Source organism: Oncorhynchus mykiss, chromosome 3 (assembly GCF_013265735.2).
Source record: "Oncorhynchus mykiss isolate Arlee chromosome 3, USDA_OmykA_1.1, whole genome shotgun sequence".
Lineage (NCBI taxonomy): Eukaryota > Metazoa > Chordata > Actinopteri > Salmoniformes > Salmonidae > Oncorhynchus > Oncorhynchus mykiss.
This window is the reverse complement of record NC_048567.1, coordinates 49,349,457-49,368,761: the sequence shown is the minus strand read 5'-3', so window position 1 is coordinate 49,368,761 and position 19,305 is coordinate 49,349,457. Positions and strand designations below refer to the sequence as shown.

The window sequence follows — 19,305 nt, the reverse complement described above, 5'->3', positions numbered from 1 at the left end:
TCAACAAAAATGTATAGAGACATGTCTACAAACATTCAGGTAATGTTACAACTTAATCATTTGTAAAATATGCTTTAATTTTATGCCGCAATTATGAATTCCTCACTGTATGAAACCCCAGGTACACAGTGCATTGAACAAAGTAATGAGGAACTTTGTTTGCCTATTATTGCCTTTAAGTAGGCCTATATGTAATATTACATTATATATTTGGATTATAATGGATTCCCCTCTCACATCCCTTCCCTAAAGATGTGTTGGTTCTGTAATTCCTCCCTTAAATGAAAATAAAAACACTGAATAATACAGTATGTAATCGTTATAAAAGCTATACAAATGTAAAGAATATGTATTTGATTATTATTTTTCTATGCTTCAATAGGCTAGTTTAATCCTTTATCAACTCATTATTCAATGATATCAAATTGAGCTGTGTAATTTATTTGTAAAAAATTACAAAATAAAAAACTGCTTAAAGGTCAACATTCTGGAATGGTTGGGAACAATTCCTCAAGGTGCTATTTGGAACAATAGTTAATAGAAAGGTTTACATTTGCTTTGGGACTGCCAGAACAGTAGATCCATGCAACTTCTTAAAGCATCAACAAACAGACAGAACCAGCAGTTGGTTTTCATGTTACTCAGTTGACCTGTCCTGAGTCCTCCAATTTACCACTCCTTCTCCTGGCATCTCCATTGCCTTCGGGGTCAATCGGGTCAGTTTGTTGTGACAGGGCAGTGCCCATTTTGGTGCCAGCTGACCCATCCCTGTAAGTTGGCAGGGAGCGCAGGACCTGCTCACTGGGGCGTTTCCAAGAGGGGCGAGTAGCGATCCAGAGAATTATTGCGCCAAAAACAACTATCAATACTCCCAGCACATTCACAAAGTTGGCCTCTGGGGGAGAGTCCTTGTACTTGGGATTTTTCCTGAGAGAGAAAGAAGAGAGAGTTACCTATAGCTGTAATATTATTTTACGAAATGGGGTCTCTAAGTACCCAAGTTTAGTATATTTATCGTATTTCCTGCCTTGTAATACTTACAGGCCAAAAATGAGCTTCTCTGTGATGCCCATGAGTGCTGTGGCTATGACACTGGCAAAGATGAACAGGCCACTGTAGACGTGCAGGGGCATAAATGCTGCTCTCAGGTATGTCGGGGTGATGGGTATCAAGTATATACACACTCCCAGAACAAGCTGCTCAGTAAAAGAGGAAAGATCAGGAAACTCTGTCAAGCATTGTATAAAGAATGGCATGTGGTATAACTACTGTGCAATAAAATGCACTTCATAAACAGTCTTCACAAGCATCCATGCATAGAACTCTAGTTATATAGTAGAGGGAAAAAGATTAATAATGCTTTATGACCAAGCTTTATAACAATGTAATAGATATTATGAAGCAATCATTATGGACAGTCCTATAGTGTAATATTAGCCCACATTCAGTGCTTGACTTGGGAAGGAGCTCACCGGAGCAGAGTACCAGCACCTCACATTATCTACTGTTTGAGCTCCTGTTCCTCTTCTAAAATATTAGCTCAAAAGTATTGTGGAGCTCCTGCCCCTAAATATAAACAGTACCGGGACCCAAACTTAGTACAATGACCTATTTCAGTCCAAGTCAAGCACTGGCTACATTATATATTTGAAGTGTGCTTACCTGTAGTGAATATAGTATCACCGCTGCTAGCCCCACCCAGCTGTGCAGGCTATACATGTTGGGGATGATTTGTGCATTGTGGAAGTCAAATACTGCTACCAGAGATATGACAGCGAAAATGAAGGCCAATATGTTTAAGCCAGCATGAATAAACTTCATCATTAACTTGCTGCACTTCCAGGTCCATGGCAACCTATACACCACAATGGCTGAAACAGAAAAAAAACACTTATTCAACTTATTAATCATGAAAATGCATTCACTTCACAGTAATTGAATGGGAATAATACACCTTCTGGGATGTGCAATGAATACCAAATGTTGCAACATCCTGTTTTGACAGAATCGCTGAGGTATACTTCTTTACTTCTTTTTAACTAATGTAAGTGCATACCAATCAAAGTTGCTGTGTCATTCAAGTTAATTCGGCTACACTAAAGGAGGTACTTCACGTGAAATATTGCAAATGATTCTGGAATGTACTTTTGTAAATTATCAAAGGGTGCTATTGATTTAGGCTCCTCAGTCAGTAACTTTACTCCGAAATGCATCAGGGTAACAAATTACCATAGAGCACCTAACATTTGTCTGCAAAAAAAAGTCGATAACAGGCTATTTCTACTAAACATTGACACGTTTCATAACAATGTATATTTCGTTCAATAACAGTAGCCCCACGTTACAGCCTTGCATAGCAATCTGTTCCAAGATTGATTCATTCCCAAACTTCACTGCTTGTTGAAATAACTTCACTTTTGTATGTATTGACAGACCTCCATCGCTTCAGATTTTACTGAATGATGTATGTACAGAAGAGAGAAAAACAAACTTCTCACCAATTCCCTGCATAAAAATGAACCCGGTAACGATTAAAACAGGGTGCCAATTGAATTCCGCAAATCCTCCATCCCATGCTAAACCTTCCTTGAAGTAGAAGACCCATCTCAAAACAAAAATTATCGACACAAAACCAACGGATACAGCGGCCGACAGCGCGAACAGGAACTGCTTGAAATTCTCCATCGCCATCTCCGACGAACGCACTTCAACACCGGACTAGAGGAATTTCAAGAGGTTACTCAGGGGGGATGGGTCATGACTCTTCTTCATAACAGAAGGTCTGAATGTTTTTAACTACCAGTTTTGTAATCGCAGGTTGTTACAAGAGCGCCATACACAAGTTATTGTGGAAGCCCATTCCCGCCACCATTAAAATATTTTTTATGTCAATATTAACTCGAAATTTCATGGTATGCAAGTAAAATTGTTGAGATATGTATTCGAAATTACGAGATATACAAGTAAACATTTCTAGATACTAAGTCGAAATGTTGAGATAGACCATAATCAAAGGATATGTTTCCTCGTTTGTAGCATTGTGTGGTGATTTCAGAGGTGGCACCACATGTCCCAAAGCCAGAGGTGGTGGTGGGATTGTTTTCCTGATCTGGATGGTTTACCTAACCAGGTAAAACTCTTGCCCCTAGTTGTAGACCAGTGTATGACAGAGTTCAAAAGGTACTTGCACACAAACCATGAAAAGGAATAACCCAAGGAGGCCAAGATGCAAAAAATAATATACTTAATTTAATCCATGCCCAAAAGAATACAAAAAGGGTGGCAGTGAAAGTAAAGTAAAATCAGCTCTTAAAACGGTTTGATATGGGCTGTTACAGGACCAGATTTGTTCTAAATCAGGTCAGATGTTATTAAAAACTCCTGGCCCTAGGGAGTACTTATTTACACAGAAACTGCGATTAGACAATATAACAAACAGGGCTGAGCTTGCATCTGTAATTAGAGTTATTCACACAGTATGTCTTCGCTATTGTGTTGATTAATTCCAGTCAATCATTTTGGATAGAATGGGTCTAGCCTAGCCACCCGAAGTTAAACAAATAAATGGGCCTATTTTAGACTATAAATAAATAGCTTGGGCTATAAATACATGACGTTAACACTTCGTTTCCCTTGGCCAGAGGGGATCAGAGCGCATAGGCTTCTCTAGGCTACCTGCAGCTGTGGTTAGGCTACAGTTGATCAGACTAAAGCACAGATGAATTGTGCACGAGTTGTCAAATCATGAGGTAAATCAGTCTAAAGAACAATACTTTGTCCTTCTTTTCAACGCTTTGTGTCAATATTTTTTATGAAGCTGAAACAAATGTGCTGGGGAAAAATTCCAGGTTGCCACACATTTGCCAGCAGCCTTGCTCTGTAGATCTCTGCAAAGGAGAAACATGTCCTCAATTGAGGATACAAAATGTTTGACTTCCATGCATCTTGACAATTATTTATTTTTATTTTTGGGTGGCAGGAATGTGCTTACATGCGGTTAAAAAAGATCAGAGAACCTAAATTCACAGCTCTTCTCAGATGATCAAACATGAACAACTATTTTCATCAGTTCATTTAGAAATGTTGTGGCTTAATTCATATGTCCTAAAATATAAAATGCAGAGGTAGCTCAGTTAGCCAACAGTTGTATTGGAAAAACTATTTCAGACACTTTATTAGAGTACCAACAACATCTTCAAAATAACAGAATGACAACATGTAGTCCTTATTGGGAAAGAAAGTATAAAAAATAACTAGGAAAACATTCAACAGGGCTATTTACTTGAGGAATCTTTTTGACTAACATCATTAGCAATTGGAAGGATTGTCTCAACTTCACTCATCTGCTTGTCCACGACTGATTTTGTAGACATGGCAGCAGAAGTTATTCTTCGTCTGTTCAATATGAACAATTGTATCTCTGTCAAAGAACAGCTCGTGGCTGTAAGTCTGAAACAAGAAGAGACAATACATTAATAAATAACATGAAAAGGAGAGATTTCCCAAATTCTCTTCCTCTACAGTGGCCTCGTTCGACCATTGTGATCTTGCAAGCTTACATTCTATTTAAACAAAATGAGAGTGCAGCGGTCAGGATGGCGGATCAGGCTACATTTACACAATATTCTAAAAGCACTAACCACATCCCATGACTCCACAAGTGGAACCCTCTTCAGTAACGCTCCAGTGTTGTTGTCATGGAGTCTGACGTGGGCCTTCCCCTCATCCTCTCTGTGGGTCACCTCCACAACAGCTAGAAGGTCAAGCTCATCCTCATACTCCACCATCCGGAATGTCTTTGAAGTAGCATGTTGCAAGAGGCATCAACAAAAACACTCACCAGCAATAACCAATATGCCTATATAGAATGCCACTGAAATGTCAGTAAAAGTAATTTAGTCAGGATACAGTCTAAGCCTAATCCTTTAGAATCTACCTCTCGGTCTGGGTCATCATCCAGCTGATAAAATCTTCTCTTCACTGTGCGGCCTGAGGAAGTGACATTGATCTGGGAGGCAGCCTATGGTGGATAGAAGACAAGAGGTTTTATGAATCCATCACAGGAAAAGCAGCAATTTTCAGCCTTCTATCATAATGATGGAGAAGATATATCTAATTTAAAATGTATTATGACCCATGGTTAAAAAAGGTGCCAAAACACTATGTTAACTCACATTGTCTCGATGAGCTGTGATGGAAAACTCCTTCACTATATCGAACTGTGAATCACTCTCCAGTTCACTCAGAATCTTCAGCACACTGGGGGAAAGTATTCAATATTCAGTAAAGGCAGAAGAGAAACGCTGTTGTGTGAAATCTGACTGATGAATGGCACTGACCTAAATACCATAAAGCTGCAGTGTAAAGCATGGTCTTGTGGACAACTTTGTTGGGGAGTTTTAAAACTCACTTTATGGTGCTAGGTCCAACATGGATGATTCTTCCTGAGTCATCAGGGTGAAAGTAGATCCAGTCAGACTCCAGAGAACAGCACTTCATGTCTTGTATTCCATGCTTTGCCTATTTATAAATGTGTACAGTGGGAATATTACAGATATTGACACTGGGTATGACAACAACAGAACACTTTGGACCTTAACTGGATAATTACTTAGCAGAAGCTTACATTTAAAGGAACTTAGTACCCAAAAGTATTTGTGAGCCATGCATAAATTGACTCAACAACATTGGTGCTGCCAGCACCATGCTCCAACCAGCTGAGCCATCTAAACATCATTTTGAGGATAATTTGTGTTTGAGTAATATGTTTGTTGTGTCAGTTAAAGACAATGCCTGTCAAAGACATCTGTAGTGCTCCGAAACTGACATGCTCAAATGGCTCTGGCACACTAGCAGCAGGATACTTAATATGCTTAAATAGTCTCACAATTCAGGAGAGACTTATTTGCGACTCATTCAATGTGTAGTGCATAAAGATAGATATGTACAAGTATATTACCAGGGTGTTATCCTTGAGAGAGCAGATGCGGTACGACCCCTGGTGCTTCTTATGGGGTAGGGTGAAGATATAGTGCCATGGATGGCCTCCGATCTGTACTCCATTATCAAAGCATGACACCTCAAACAGCACTGGGGGGCATTCTGCGAAAAAAAATGAGAAAAAAAAAATCACTAAGAGCCCCCTGAGGCAATTCTGCAGATGGATAGACAAATGAATGGTTGGAAAATCTGAGGGACAGAAAGATGGATAGACAGATAAACAATCACCTACCGTTGATGTGGATATTCACTGGAATGCCAAATGGAGCTTCTCCCACAGTTTTACCGCCTTCTGAATGACACTGCTCCCCAAGAACCAATTCCGTTCTTATGTACTGGCAAAGAAGAAAAAAGAACAATCAATAAATGTTTTTAGAAATAATGGAACATACAGTATATGTAGACAATCTGAACATTTTAAGAAGCATGCATTAAAACAACTGAAATGTTATTGTTAATCATAAATTCACACCTTATTCAGAATGTCTTCAAAGCTGTAGAGCTTCACAGTCTTGGTACTGTGAGAAACCGCAAGGACCCCTTGGGACAGAACTACATCAATGACGGTGCTTCCAAATATCTGAAATGACAGAGACATACACAGTGCATTCAGAAAGTATTCAGACCCCTTCCCTTTTTCCACATTTTGTTACGTTACAACCTTACTCTAAAATGTTTTAAATAGTCCCCCCCCCATCAATCTACACACAATTCCCCATAATGACAACGCAAAAACAGGTTTTGTGACATGTATACGGTAAATAAAAACTGAAATATCACGTTTACACAATTAATCAGACCATTTACTCAGTACTTTGTTGAAGAACCTTTGGCAGCGATTACAGCCTCGAGTCAAACTTGGGTATGATGCTACATGCTTGGCACACCTGTATTTGGAGAGTTTCTCCCCTTCTTCTCTGCAGATCCTCTAAAGCTCTGTCAGGTTGGATGGGGAGTGTTGAGTTCAATTCCGGGCTCTGGCTGGGCCACTCAAGGACATTCAGAGACTTGTCCCGAAGCCACTCCTGCATTGTCTTAGCTGTGTGCTTAGGGTCGTTGTCCTGTTGGAAGGTGAACCTTCACCCCAGTCTGAAGTCCTGAGCGCTCTGAAGCAGGTTTTTATCAAGGACCTCTCTGTAATTTCCTCCATTTATCTTTCCCTTGATAATGACTAGTCTCCCAGTCCCTGCCACTGAAAAACATTCCCACAGCATGATGCTGCCACTACCATGCTTCACCATAGGGATGGTGCAAGATTCCCTCCAGACGTGACGCTTGGCATTCCGGCCAAAGAGTTCAATCTTGGTTTCATTAGACCGGAACATCGTATTTATCATGGTCTGAGAGTCCTTTAGGTGCCTTTTGGAAAACTCCAAGCTGGCTGTCATGTGCCTTTTACTTATACATCTGGCCACTCTTCACTGATTGGTGGAGTGCTGCAGAGATGGTTGTCCTTCTGGAAGGTTCTCCCATCCCCACAGAGGAACTCTGGAGCTCTGTCAGTGACCATCAGGTTCTTGGTTACCTCCCTGACCAAGGCCCTTCTCCCCCGCTTGTTAAGTTTGGCCGAGCGGCCAACTCTAGGAAGAGTCTTGGTGGTTCCTAACTTCTTCCATTTAAGAATGATGATGGAGACCACTGTGTTCCTGGGGACCTTCAATGCTGTAGAAATGGTTTCGGACCCTTCCCCAGATCTGTGCCTCGACACAATCCTGTCTCTGAGCTCTATGGCCAATTCCTTCGACCTCATGGCTTGACAGTGCATGTCAGAGCAAAAACCAACTGTGGGACCTTGTAAATAAGAATTTGTTCTTAACTGACTTGCCTTGTTAAATAAAATAGAAATATATAGACAGCTATGTGCCTTTCCAAATCACGTCCAATCAATTGAATTTACCATAGGTGGACTTCAATGAAGTTGTAGATACATCTCAATGATGATCAATGTAAACAGGATGCACCGGAGCTCAATTTCAAGTCTCATAGCAAAGGGTCTGAATACTTATATAAATAAGGTATTTCTGTTTTTAATACATTTGCTAAATATTTTACAAACCTGTTTTTGCTTTGTCATTAAGGGGTATTGGGTGTAGATTGATGAGGATTTTTATTTATTTAATACATTTTAGAATAAGGCTGTAATGTAACAAAAATGTTAAAAAGGGAAGGGGTCTGAATACTTTCCCGAATACACTGTACAACATAAATGTCATTACAAAAATACATGACTTAAAGAAACCTTAAGAAACAAAATGTTGCATACACTTTTGTTGATCTCCAGAACGCCCACAAGTTGCAGGGGGAAAACGCGGAACACGGCGAGGTACAGCAAGGTGTTTTGGTTGAAACCTGCCTGTGAGAGTTAGGATAGGAAATAAGTGAAAAAACTAAATGGAATGGTTCTACTTTACAAAGGCAAATTATAAGATGAATGGGCATATCAGACTCGTGGAAACCACACCTGTCTTGCTGAAGATGTCACTTTATTCTGAATGGACTTGACATAAAATGTCTCCTGCGATACATCCCAGCCAAGGTATCTGATGTAGAAAAAATGTGTCATGTTAAGTAAAATCAGTGGTTACCTACAACAAGAGGAACCCCAGCTCCAGAATAATTATAAAAAGAGATCTGTTGGGTTCATGATTTGTGGAGGACATTTTAATTGTAATTAAATCACACTCAACTGCCAATTACCTGAACTTGTGATGTGGGGACAAGTAAACTTTCTCCAATTGTTGTCCTGTCACAGCTGAGAAGCGATACAGCCAATTATTGCTAGTCAGGGCCAAGAGGCTAGGTTTTTGATCTGACGGTGTTGGCAACCCTTTGTCCTATGAGGGTAAACATAATGATGGTTAATTAGGATAACACTAATACAGCACTCTGTTTATAGCATTTCTACTCATTTACAATTACATTTAATATACTTTATTCATCCCCAAGGGGGCAATAATTCAGAAATAGGTATAATAGACAATAAAACATGCCTTTTATAAATACAAAATGCAATACAGTGCAGTCCATTCACTAGTCTATAGTCCAATAGTCCATAAGTCCACAGTGATGCTGACAATGTAGATGTACAGAACTAAAAACTGGAAGTGATATCTATTGACCTCTTAGGAATTCTAAGCTGTTACATTTCTATACAGCAACAGTGAACTGGCTAAGATGGAAAATATTAATTCACTTACAAGAGGGCACTGGCATAGCAATGCATCTTCAATCTTCTCCGCTTTGGACCGCTTGGGTAATTCATACAGAAGTTGTGGCTCAGATGGAAGGCTGGAAATTATATTTTTTCAATTTAAAAAAAAGAAGTAACGGTACTCATGTGATGAAACATAACAATGCCACATAATGTAGTTTACAAAATAAAATATACACATTACCTACTGAAGCAACACTGATAATTTTCAAAATATATCCTCCCACTCTCATAAAATATAGTGGATTTTGAGGACTTGGTCCAGACTTTGGTGAAGTCTTTGCTGTCCTAGAGTAAATTAATAAAAGTCATTACTCAGATTTATTTTTGTGGAATTAATATATTCAATTACTTAATACATTGCACTTCACATACCTGGAGGACAAGACCCCTAAGAATCTTCAAGTTGAGTTTTGACAAAGTGCCAGCATCAAAAATGCCTCTCGATCTCAGGTCTAGGTAGGTTGCAACATTTTTCCCTCTCAGCTGAGGCATCACTAGGAGGCGCTCAATGCACAGGGGCTGGAACACTCCACACAATAACACCAGTGTGTCCAAAACAAAGCAAGCGCAGTTCAACTGTTATCCACGTCGGTATTCGATACTTCCAACCATGTCAATGATTAATTTACAACCAAATACTACGTATACACAAACCTCGTCCTTTAGAACACGATAATTAAATAGTCATAACTATCACGACTGCTAAAACGACGTGTCCTTAGCATCAGATACACAGTGATCGCAGATAGAACGAGCCATATATTTCACCGGATGTATAAATGTGAAGCATCCGGTTAGCGTTTCCGCTCACTACCAAATATGGGGATGAGAGAAAGACCAGCAGTCGGCAGTGGGAGACGATAGAGCGAGGTGGATTTTGACCGGAATTCTTCAGATTATCTCAACGATGAAACATTTGATCTCCATACAGTTTTCAGTTTCCAAAACTAGAATCTGTAACAAACAGAGTGGACAGCGTTTTGTAGACGTTACCTTTCGCCAAAGTATTTTTAAAAACAAAATCGTTTAGGAGGTCAAGGGCGAATTGAATTACTAAACTTCACATAGTAGGTGTTCCGCCCCACCCTCCTTCTTCTTTGGTGTAAGAGCTTTTGCGACAATTACGTGTGCATTCCGCCACCTACTGTACAAGTGGAAAATAAAGATCCGAAAGGGAAAAAATGCGGGGTAATTATTAAATAATATATATATATATATATATTCCATACAAACTATCAATAACGAATTTTTTAAAAACTAAATCAGCCTGCGTTTCTGTTTTAATCAGGTCCCTACACAGGCCCAGAAGGATCCTGTGATGGCTGGACATTTCCTGGCGACAATAGTCCTTGCAGTGCTTCTGTGGTTAAGTCTTGGAGGCCCAAAAACTTCTCAGCTGCAGATATAATGATGTCTGCTTTCTTGGACTTCTTGGATGGTACAAAATCCACCTTCTTCACAATAAGTGTATCCAGACCACTTGATTGAGATATACAATATCTTATTCAGAACTCTCTTCACCGCCTCCACATAGGAGATTTGCTGTACAGCCCTGATCCTTGACACCTCAACCTCTTTCACTCTAACAGGGCACTCAGGGAATTCGGAAATGTGATCCCCGTCACAGTTGCAACATTTTACATTCAACTACTCCTGATTGTCAATGTCCAACGGGACGCCAGAGATAATACCTTTAACTGGTGCCCTGCTCCGACAATCAAAGCTGTCCACTTCCTGCGTTGATAACTTTGCGAGCCTCAATGCACGCTCCTTTTGCTCTTTTGATATATACAAGATATCAACACCATACCGCTCCTGGTTACTGTTTCTGTATGATATGTTAGATTAAAGAATAAAGTTCAATAGCCATGTTCAAGTATTGTACAAGTCCCTACATAGGGGTCAGGGGAACAGCCCAGCTAGTCGATTACCTATCAACTAAACTCCGTAGCATCATCCTTTTCAATAGAAAGTGCTAACGTAACAGCACAACATTAAGTTCATAGCAGGCAAGTCATAACAAATGAAAATACATTACATTTTCTTTTTACTTCAGTTGTCGTCTGCCTCTTGTTGTTGTTGTATTTAACAGAGGACAGGTTAACACGGTCCCTTGCTTACAAAGTAAGCCTGTCTCGTGGCTTACACAGCCGATCTACCCGTGAGTAAGGGCCACGGCTGGAGAGCTTGTAGAAGCCTCACCCTCAGTTGGCTCATGTCTCAATTCTGCAGCCCTTGCCCTTAGGCCTGGGACTGTGTATGAGTGTATGGAGTGTTCTGGTTCGTTGTCTGCTCGGCTACGCGCAGATCCACCCAGTTGCAACGATAGAGGGAGCCACCGACATCCACCAGGTAAGAACATGGTGCAACTCTCTGTAGTAACGTGCCCATCCTCCAAAGTCCTGTGTGGTCTCCCGAGAGCAGTTTCATCCTTATCGTTTCACCTTCAGCTCTGGTAGGTCTCGAGCATTCCAGTCGTAGAAGCACTTAGCGAGCTGCTTTCCATGATGCAGGGCTCAAGTAGCTTGTTGGCTACGGGGATGGTAGTCTCACATGTCTGGACAGAAGGCGTTGCGCTGGGCTGCTGTCCATGTTTTCGGTGGGTGTGTTCCTCCACTGTAAGATGGCTTTCCAGGGGTCGTTGCTGTCACGCAAGGCCTTGCGTAACAAGGTTATCCCATCGAGGGGCCTGTCCACTCCTCTCTGATCTCATGGGGAACTTCCAGCTCTGGCGGTCTTGTATAGTGTGGCACGTAGTCTCGAACCCACCACCTGCCCCGACGAGGCTCATCATGGTTCTGGGCTAGTATTCCCCCCCTTTGTGTCTCGGGACCCTCCCCACCAGCGGTTGGTGTCCGAGGCACAAACGAAAAGTTTGGACCCTTTGTACGAGTTGTCAGCTGCCACGTTATTAAATTGGCTGTAAACCTTTCAACCAAATTTCCTGGTGTTTGTGCTTCAAAACACTCAGTGACTGTCAAGGTTTGTCCCTCACCACAGCGTCCGCGTGTGGCAACCGTTCCAATACCTGCGAACTGAGATGAGGATATCTTTCTGCGATATCGCACAGCGTTTCACTAGTGGGACATATCAGGTCAGTTGCCGGACTGGGAAGCAGAGTACATTCTGCACGTTCATGCTTTTATTCCTGAGATGGCCGCAGTGCTTGCGGAAGTGTCCGAAGGCCAGAGTATCAGCTACAGTATTGCACGACTCCAAGGAGGAAGGTTGCTCATTCACAGAGACTGTTGGCTCAAAAAGCATGAAAATAATGATCAATCAGGTTTGCTGATTGAATGTGACGAGATATCGTAATATCTCTTTGGGTCAGATTTTGCACCACGAGGTTTCGAAAACGTATTTTTCCGAAGGGGTGTTGACAGATACCTCTCGTGGATGACTGTGTTGCAGCTAGCATTAGGAGAAGACAGTGTGGTCAGTAGAGAAGGCACTGTGACCTGTGACCATACTTGGTTGGTTTTCCAATCCATTAGTGGCAGTAACCGATCCATCTAGTCTGCTCCAAGTAGCATGGGTTCAGATTCGAGTCTGGTAACATACACAGGGCAAACAAGCTAAAAGTCCTGGAAGTGCGGTTTTAGCATGAGTCTCAACGTGAGATGTGAGGTAGTCTGAGTGAAACCTTGAAATGTAGTGTCGCATAGTTCCGTTTTTAACCAACGTTTAGCTGGCTTCAAAGCCCTTTTGAGATCATTGAACAACGTTTGAAAGATGAGCGACATTGTTGAGCCCGAATCAATTAGCGCATCACAGGTTAAGCAGTCCTTCAGGACTGTTTCCAGCTATGGGCTGTTTGAGTTGCGTTTTGTGGTCGTATTCCCCACAAAGTGGAGTGGTTGTTTGCAACTACGTGATGTGTCATTTGTGTTCATGGTGAAGACAGATCGACTAATCAGGGTTTGAGTGGAATTGGCTATTGCAATGTTTTTGACCTTTCACTTTGCAACATTTGTGTCGGAGTCTATAGACAAAGCCTGTGGGCCTGTTCTTTGATCGAGCGGGCCCTGGACAGGGTCTTGAGTAAGAGCGGGAGTAATTTGATTGTTGACGTCCTTGCTAAGGGTGTTAATTCTGGCGGACCACTTGTCCTGCAATTCATGACTAGTCATTGTGATTTATCTTTTTTCCTTTTCTCAAATTGTATTACTTGGGGCTCGGGCCAATTGTGGCTACTCTCTGGCAGATGATTACACGGGCTGCTTTATATAAGTAACATTTAGTTATTTCTTTATTTTTCCACATTTTCTCATTGTTTCTGTGATCAAAAAATAAAATTAACATTTTAATAAAATTCTTTAAGAGTCCTGTTAAGTAGTATTTTAGTATTTTTAAACTTTGTGCAAGCTGATAAGCATTAAAAACTTTGTGGATGGGGCCTCCTGGGTGGCGCAGTGATCTAAGACACTGTATCACAGTGCAAACTGCATTGCTACAGATGCTGAGGCGACACACAATTGGCCCAGCGTCGTCCGGGTTAGGGGAGGATTTGGCGAGTGGGAGTTAGTGGGAGTAACCGATCCATCTAGTCTGCTCCAAGTAGCAGGGGTTCAGATTCGCTTCTGGTAACATACACAGGGTGAACAAGGTAAAAGTCCTGGAAGTGTAGTTTTATCATGAGTCTCAATGTGAGAGGCAAGATAGTCTGAGTGAAACCTCGAGGTTTAGTGTCGGGATGTCCTTGTCCCATCTCGCTGTAGCAACTCCTGTGGCGGGCCAGGTGCATGCACGCTGACACGGTCACCAGGTGTACAGTGTTTCCTCCGACACATTGGTGCAGCTGGCTCCCGGGTTGATCGTGCATTGTGTCAAGAAGCAGTGCGGCTTGGTTGGGTTGTGTTTTGGGGGGACGCACTGCTCTTGACCTTTACCTCTCCCGAGGCCGTACGGGAGTTGCAGCGATGGGACAAGACAATTGGATATGACCAAAAGGGGGTCATTTTTTTCACAAATTGTGGATGGGTATAATTTGTATGTATAAAATGTATAATAGCAATATTTAAAATGACTAAATTAGGTAATTTTGTATACGTTTATTTAAAATTGCATCAGGCCGCTTCTGGAAGGATTCTGGTAAGATGCGGCAAAGTCGGCTGAATTCCGGGAGATGGAAACGGCCAGATGTACTTGGGCCGATTCTGTCCAGTCCTTCATTTTGATTCCTGGCTGAGTCCGACACCCGATTCCGGCCGATTCAATCAATTCTGGCCCCCCAGAAGAGGGCCGCTTCTGGGCCTATGCCTCATTGCTAGCTGGGGCGCTGTAGTGCGCCCAAAGTCATTTTACAGTGCTTTGTCTCCATTATGTATTGATGTGCATCAGTTCTAGAGTATGTTGTTATATGGAAATAGGTGTCTCCATAATGACAATCTAAATAGCTGAACTACAACTGGTATAAAAAAAATTGTCACAACGTGTGCGTGTATTGCTCTCTCGCTCATGTGACTCAGCCAATGATTGTAGTGCTCTCCCAACACACACACCCCTCCGAACCTCCCTACAACTCACTCACTCACCAACAACCCGTCTCATTGCCTGATAGTCAGAGCAGGTAACTGTGAAATATACATATTTTAAAGAGAAATGCCTTGGCAGCCATGGTGCAACTTAGAAATAGCCCAAAAACCCGTGAACAATGCATTTTCACCCATGACATCATTTTCAAAGTAGCCCAAAGGAAAACCGTGAACGTGGCAACACTGTATGGAGCCAGATAGCTGCCAAAAGGTTGAACGTACGTATCGTTAGGATCGTAAGAAAATCCATACCTAAATTGTTAGGATCTTAAGAAAATTAATGCATGAAACATAAATGTGAAAGTTCATCTGGGAACATACAAACACCATGTTACGATTACGGACTAACATGTTAGGCTTGAACAAATCTTGTGTTGCAATTCTGACATACAATAATACCTTTCAGAGTTTAGGCAGTTTCATCTCACCAACCAACAAAAAACGTACACCAAACGGCCTTTGAGGAGTGCTACGCGAACATGCATAACACATGATAAAAAAACAGAAGTCAGGGAAAACAGAAAGAGGTATCCTGCCCATTTTCAAGTTAAGTCTCCATTCTCTATTACTTCTCAGTTGAATTTACTTCACATTTAGGAAGCAAATTTAATGGATTTGTTTGCCAGTGCCAGTCTAGATAGCACTAGCTGTATCATACCTACAACAGTGAAGTTTCAGTCCGCTAGTTGTTTCTCTACAGCATGGGCATATCTCTGGGTGACATGGACATTCCCATGAATCATAGAATTATAAGATATTTGGTGAATTTGTGAGTTATGTATGACCACTGGAGTCTTTGCCACTCAAAATAATTTGTTCTAGAATATTTACAAATGTATTTCATCACTCAATCTGACCTATGCATATTCTGTAGGAGGGGTTAATATGAATTTAAAATAATTTGACATGATTTATATGAATCGGGTCATGAACATATGGACTTTGATTTGAACAAGGGAGAGGTTAAACGTAGGCTAAATCTGGTATAAGCGTAATCCCACACTTTACAATAACTCTGTTGCAGTAGTTTTAGGTAGTCTCCATATAGGCTATTCCCTCCATCGCAACACTGCTGCCCAGTTGAAGAGCTTGTGATCTCCATGCAGCACCACAGCACAATGCCTGTCTGGAGGCATGAAGTCATAGAGTCATTATACCCTAATGCAGGCATTCTTGTATGTGTAGTTCTTGAGGGCACACTTCAAAGTTGTGATAGAGTGACATGCCACTGAAACTCAAAAGTAACCTATGGCAATGTCAAATCAAATCAAATGTTATTTGTCATATACACATGGTTAGCAGATGTTAATGCAAGTGTAGGGAAATGCTTGTGCTTCTAGTTCCGACAGTGCAGCAATATCTAACAAGTAATCTAACAATTCCACAACAACTACCCAATACACACAAATCTAAGTAAAGGAATGGAATAAGAATATATAAATATGTAAATCCTTTCATATCTGATGAAAACAGTTGAGTGTAATTGTATTGTTTAATTTGCATTTTAATACTTGCTTTGATCACTTTCCCCAAATGTTTTGTTTCATCCATTTCCTTCCTAGCTACTTCAGTTTATTATTTCCGAGTTCATGGTTCATCCAAAGAGGAAGTGGAATCATTTGTCATGTTCCATCTTTGCTTTTCAACGTTCTTTGATAGCTCAATGTCTCTTCACATGCATTTGCTCTCTCCAAAAGTGCACTACTACACTGAGTGTCCTTTTTCAATGAACAGAGGATGCAATTTTAGAGACTCGTCATTATGATTAATCAGAACTTGATGGTACAATTTGGGTATACAATATCTCTCAAGAGCCCAAGTGGGTCATACCCAGCTTACAGTGGCCTCCTTGGGTTCTAAGCTGACAGTACTGATAACAGCTGGCTCCTTCCTGAACTACAACCCGGACGCTCTGTATAATCCCAACGTTGTCTAAACGCACATAGGCAATACAGTTTTGGGGAACCTTTGGAATTTAAAGGAAAACAATCCCTCAAAAACTGTATTTTATTGTATTAGTCCACCGTTGATACAGTCCCAAAATGTGTTGCATGTCAGCAGAGCCGCCAACTCTGGCCCCTCCCAGGATTTTGTGTTAAATGCTCTACAGCAAAGATTTCTTAGTGCCCAACAAACTTTCTCTACCCTTAACCTTGTTCTGAACACCTCCAAAACAAAGGTCATGTGGTTTGGTAAGAAGAATGCCCCTCTCCCCGCAGGTGTGATTACTACCTCTGAGGGTTTAGAGCTTGAGGTAGTCACCTCATTCAAGTACTTGGGAGTATGGCTAGACGGTACAGTGTCCTTCTCTCAGCACATATCAAATCTGCAGGCTAAAGTTAAATCTAGACTTCGTTTCCTCTATCGTAATTGCTCCTCTTTCACCCCAACTGCCAAACTAACCATGACTCAGATGACCATCCTACCCATGCTAGATAACAGAGACATAATTTATAGATCGGTAGGGTAAGGGGGCTCTCGGGCGGCTCGATGTTCTTTACCATTCAGCCATCAGATTGGCCACCAACACTCCTTATAGGACACATCACTGCACTCTATACTCCTCTGTAAACTGGTCATCTCTGTATACCCGTCACAAGACCCACTGGTTGATGCTTATTTATAAAACCCTCTTAGGCCTCACTCCCCCCGATCTGAGATACAGTGCCTTGCGAAAGTATTCGGCCCCCTTGAACTTTGCGACCTTTTTCCACATTTCAGGCTTCAAACATAAAGATATAAAACTATTTTTTGTGAAGAATCAACAACAAGTGGGACACAATCATGAAGTGGAACGACATTTATTGGATATTTCAAACTTTTTTAACAAATCAAAAACTGAAAAATTGGGCGTGCAAAATTATTCAGCCCCTTTACTTTCAGTGCAGCAAACTCTCTCCAGAAGTTCAGTGAGGATCTCTGAATGATCCAATGTTGACCTAAATGACTAATGATGATAAATAAAATCCACCTGTGTGTAATCAAGTCTCCGTATAAATGCACCTGCACTGTGATAGTCTCAGAGGTCCGTTAAAAGCGCAGAGAGCATCATGAAGAACAAGGAACACACCAGGCAGGTCCGAGATACTGTTGTGAAGAAGTTTAAAGCCGGATTTGGATACAAAAAGATTTCCCAAGCTTTAAACATCCCAAGGAGCACTGTGCAAGCGATAATATTGAAATGGAAGGAGTATCAGACCACTGCAAATCTACCAAGACCTGGCCGTCCCTCTAAACTTTCAGCTCATACAAGGAGAAGACTGATCAGAGATGCAGCCAAGAGGCCCATGATCACTCTGGATGAACTGCAGAGATCTACAGCTGAGGTGGGAGACTCTGTCCATAGGACAACAATCAGTTGTATATTGCACAAATCTGGCCTTTATGGAAGAGTGGCAAGAAGAAAGCCATTTCTTAAAGATATCCATAAAAAGTGTCATTTAAAGTTTGCCACAAGCCACCTTGGAGACACACCAAACATGTGGAAGAAGGTGCTCTGGTCAGATGAAACCAAAATTGAACTTTTTGGCAACATTGCAAAACGTTATGTTAGGCGTAAAAGCAACACAGCTGAACACACCATCCCCACTGTCAAACATGGTGGTGGCAGCATCATGGTTTGGGCCTGCTTTTCTTCAGCAGGGACAGGGAAGATGGTTAAAATTGATGGGAAGATGGATGGAGCCAAATACAGGATCATTCTGGAAGAAAACCTGATGGATTCTGCAAAAGACCTGAGACTGGGACGGAGATTTGTCTTCCAACAAGACAATGATCCAAAACATAAAGCAAAATCTACAATGGAATGGTTCAAAAATAAACATATCCAGGTGTTAGAATGGCCAAGTCAAAGTCCAGACCTGAATCCAATCGAGAATCTGTGGAAAGAACTGAAAACTGCTGTTCACAAATGCTCTCCATCCAACCTCACTGAGCTCGAGCTGTTTTGCAAGGAGGAATGGGAAAAAATGTCAGTCTCTCCATGTGCAAAACTGATAGAGACATACCCCAAGCGACTTACAGCTGTAATCGCAGCAAAAGGTGGCGCTACAAAGTATTAACTTAAGGGGGCTTAATAATTTTGCACGCCCAATTTTTCAGTTTTTGATTTGTTAAAAAAGTTTGAAATATCCAATAAATGTCGTTCCACTTCATGATTGTGTCCCACTTGTTGTTGATTCTTCACAAAAAAATACAGTTTTATATCTTTATGTTTGAAGCCTGAAATGTGGCAAAAGGTCGCAAAGTTCAAGGGGGCCGAATACTTTCGCAAGGCACTGTATCTACTGCAGCCCTCATCCTCCACATACAACACCCGTTCTGCCAGTCACATTCTGTTAAAGGTCCCCATAGCACACACATCCCTGGGTCGCTCGTCTTTTCAGTTCGCTGCATCTAGCGACTGAAACGAGCTGCAACAAACACTCAAACTGGACAGTTTAATCTCCATCTCTTCATTTAAAGACTCAATCACAGACAATCTTATTGACAGTTGTGGCTGCTTTGCGTGATGTATTGTTGTCTCTACCTTTTTACCCTTTGTGCTGTTGTCTGTGC

General features: G+C 41.4%; 3 protein-coding genes across 3 annotated transcripts in view; 1 reads left to right on the top strand and 2 right to left on the bottom strand.

Moving 5' to 3' along the window:
* Window positions 1–420: 420 nt before the first annotated feature.
* LOC110520104 (cytochrome b reductase 1) lies at window positions 421–2,820 on the bottom strand. Its single transcript, XM_021597156.2, has 4 exons — window positions 2,499–2,820; window positions 1,663–1,871; window positions 1,042–1,196; window positions 421–927 (listed from the first exon to the last, which is right to left on the bottom strand). The coding sequence occupies exons 1-4, from the start codon at window positions 2,689–2,691 to the stop codon at window positions 642–644; spliced, it is 843 nt and encodes a 280-aa protein (XP_021452831.1). The 5' UTR covers window positions 2,692–2,820; the 3' UTR covers window positions 421–641.
* Window positions 2,821–3,943: 1,123 nt separating this feature from the next.
* dcaf17 (ddb1 and cul4 associated factor 17) lies at window positions 3,944–11,236 on the bottom strand. The gene is made up of 14 exons (XM_021597155.2): window positions 9,587–11,236; window positions 9,396–9,499; window positions 9,198–9,288; window positions 8,698–8,834; window positions 8,462–8,540; window positions 8,264–8,353; window positions 6,473–6,580; window positions 6,233–6,335; window positions 5,960–6,102; window positions 5,411–5,520; window positions 5,175–5,259; window positions 4,937–5,020; window positions 4,641–4,796; window positions 3,944–4,449 (listed from the first exon to the last, which is right to left on the bottom strand). The coding sequence occupies exons 1-14, from the start codon at window positions 9,704–9,706 to the stop codon at window positions 4,336–4,338; spliced, it is 1,524 nt and encodes a 507-aa protein (XP_021452830.2). The 5' UTR covers window positions 9,707–11,236; the 3' UTR covers window positions 3,944–4,335.
* A 77-nt stretch (window positions 11,237–11,313) lies between these two features.
* Window positions 11,314–19,305, top strand: part of LOC110520100 (serine/threonine-protein kinase tousled-like 1-B) — a 54,416-nt gene continuing 46,424 nt past the window's right edge. The window contains exon 1 of the mRNA XM_036974411.1: window positions 11,314–11,566. Coding sequence (XP_036830306.1) covers window positions 11,482–11,566 — 85 coding nt within the window. The 5' untranslated portion in view covers window positions 11,314–11,481. The remainder of the gene's footprint in view (window positions 11,567–19,305) is intronic.

Excerpts from the sequence above, each read along its gene's own strand:
- LOC110520104 (XM_021597156.2), bottom strand. The coding sequence starts at position 2,691 with ATGGCGATGGAGAATTTCAAGCAGTTCCTGTTCGCGCTGTCGGCCGCT. Across the intron at positions 1,872-2,498 it reads CATTTTTATGCAGGGAATTG|CCATTGTGGTGTATAGGTTG; the intron begins GTGAGAAGTTTG and ends TTTCTGTTTCAG. Across the intron at positions 1,197-1,662 it reads TGATACTATATTCACTACAG|CTTGTTCTGGGAGTGTGTAT; the intron begins GTAAGCACACTT and ends TTTACTGAGCAG.
- dcaf17 (XM_021597155.2), bottom strand. The coding sequence starts at position 9,706 with ATGCCTCAGCTGAGAGGGAAAAATGTTGCAACCTACCTAGACCTGAGA. Across the intron at positions 8,354-8,461 it reads TGACATCTTCAGCAAGACAG|GCAGGTTTCAACCAAAACAC; the intron begins GTGTGGTTTCCA and ends TAACTCTCACAG. Across the intron at positions 5,021-5,174 it reads TCACAGCTCATCGAGACAAT|GCTGCCTCCCAGATCAATGT; the intron begins GTGAGTTAACAT and ends TATCCACCATAG.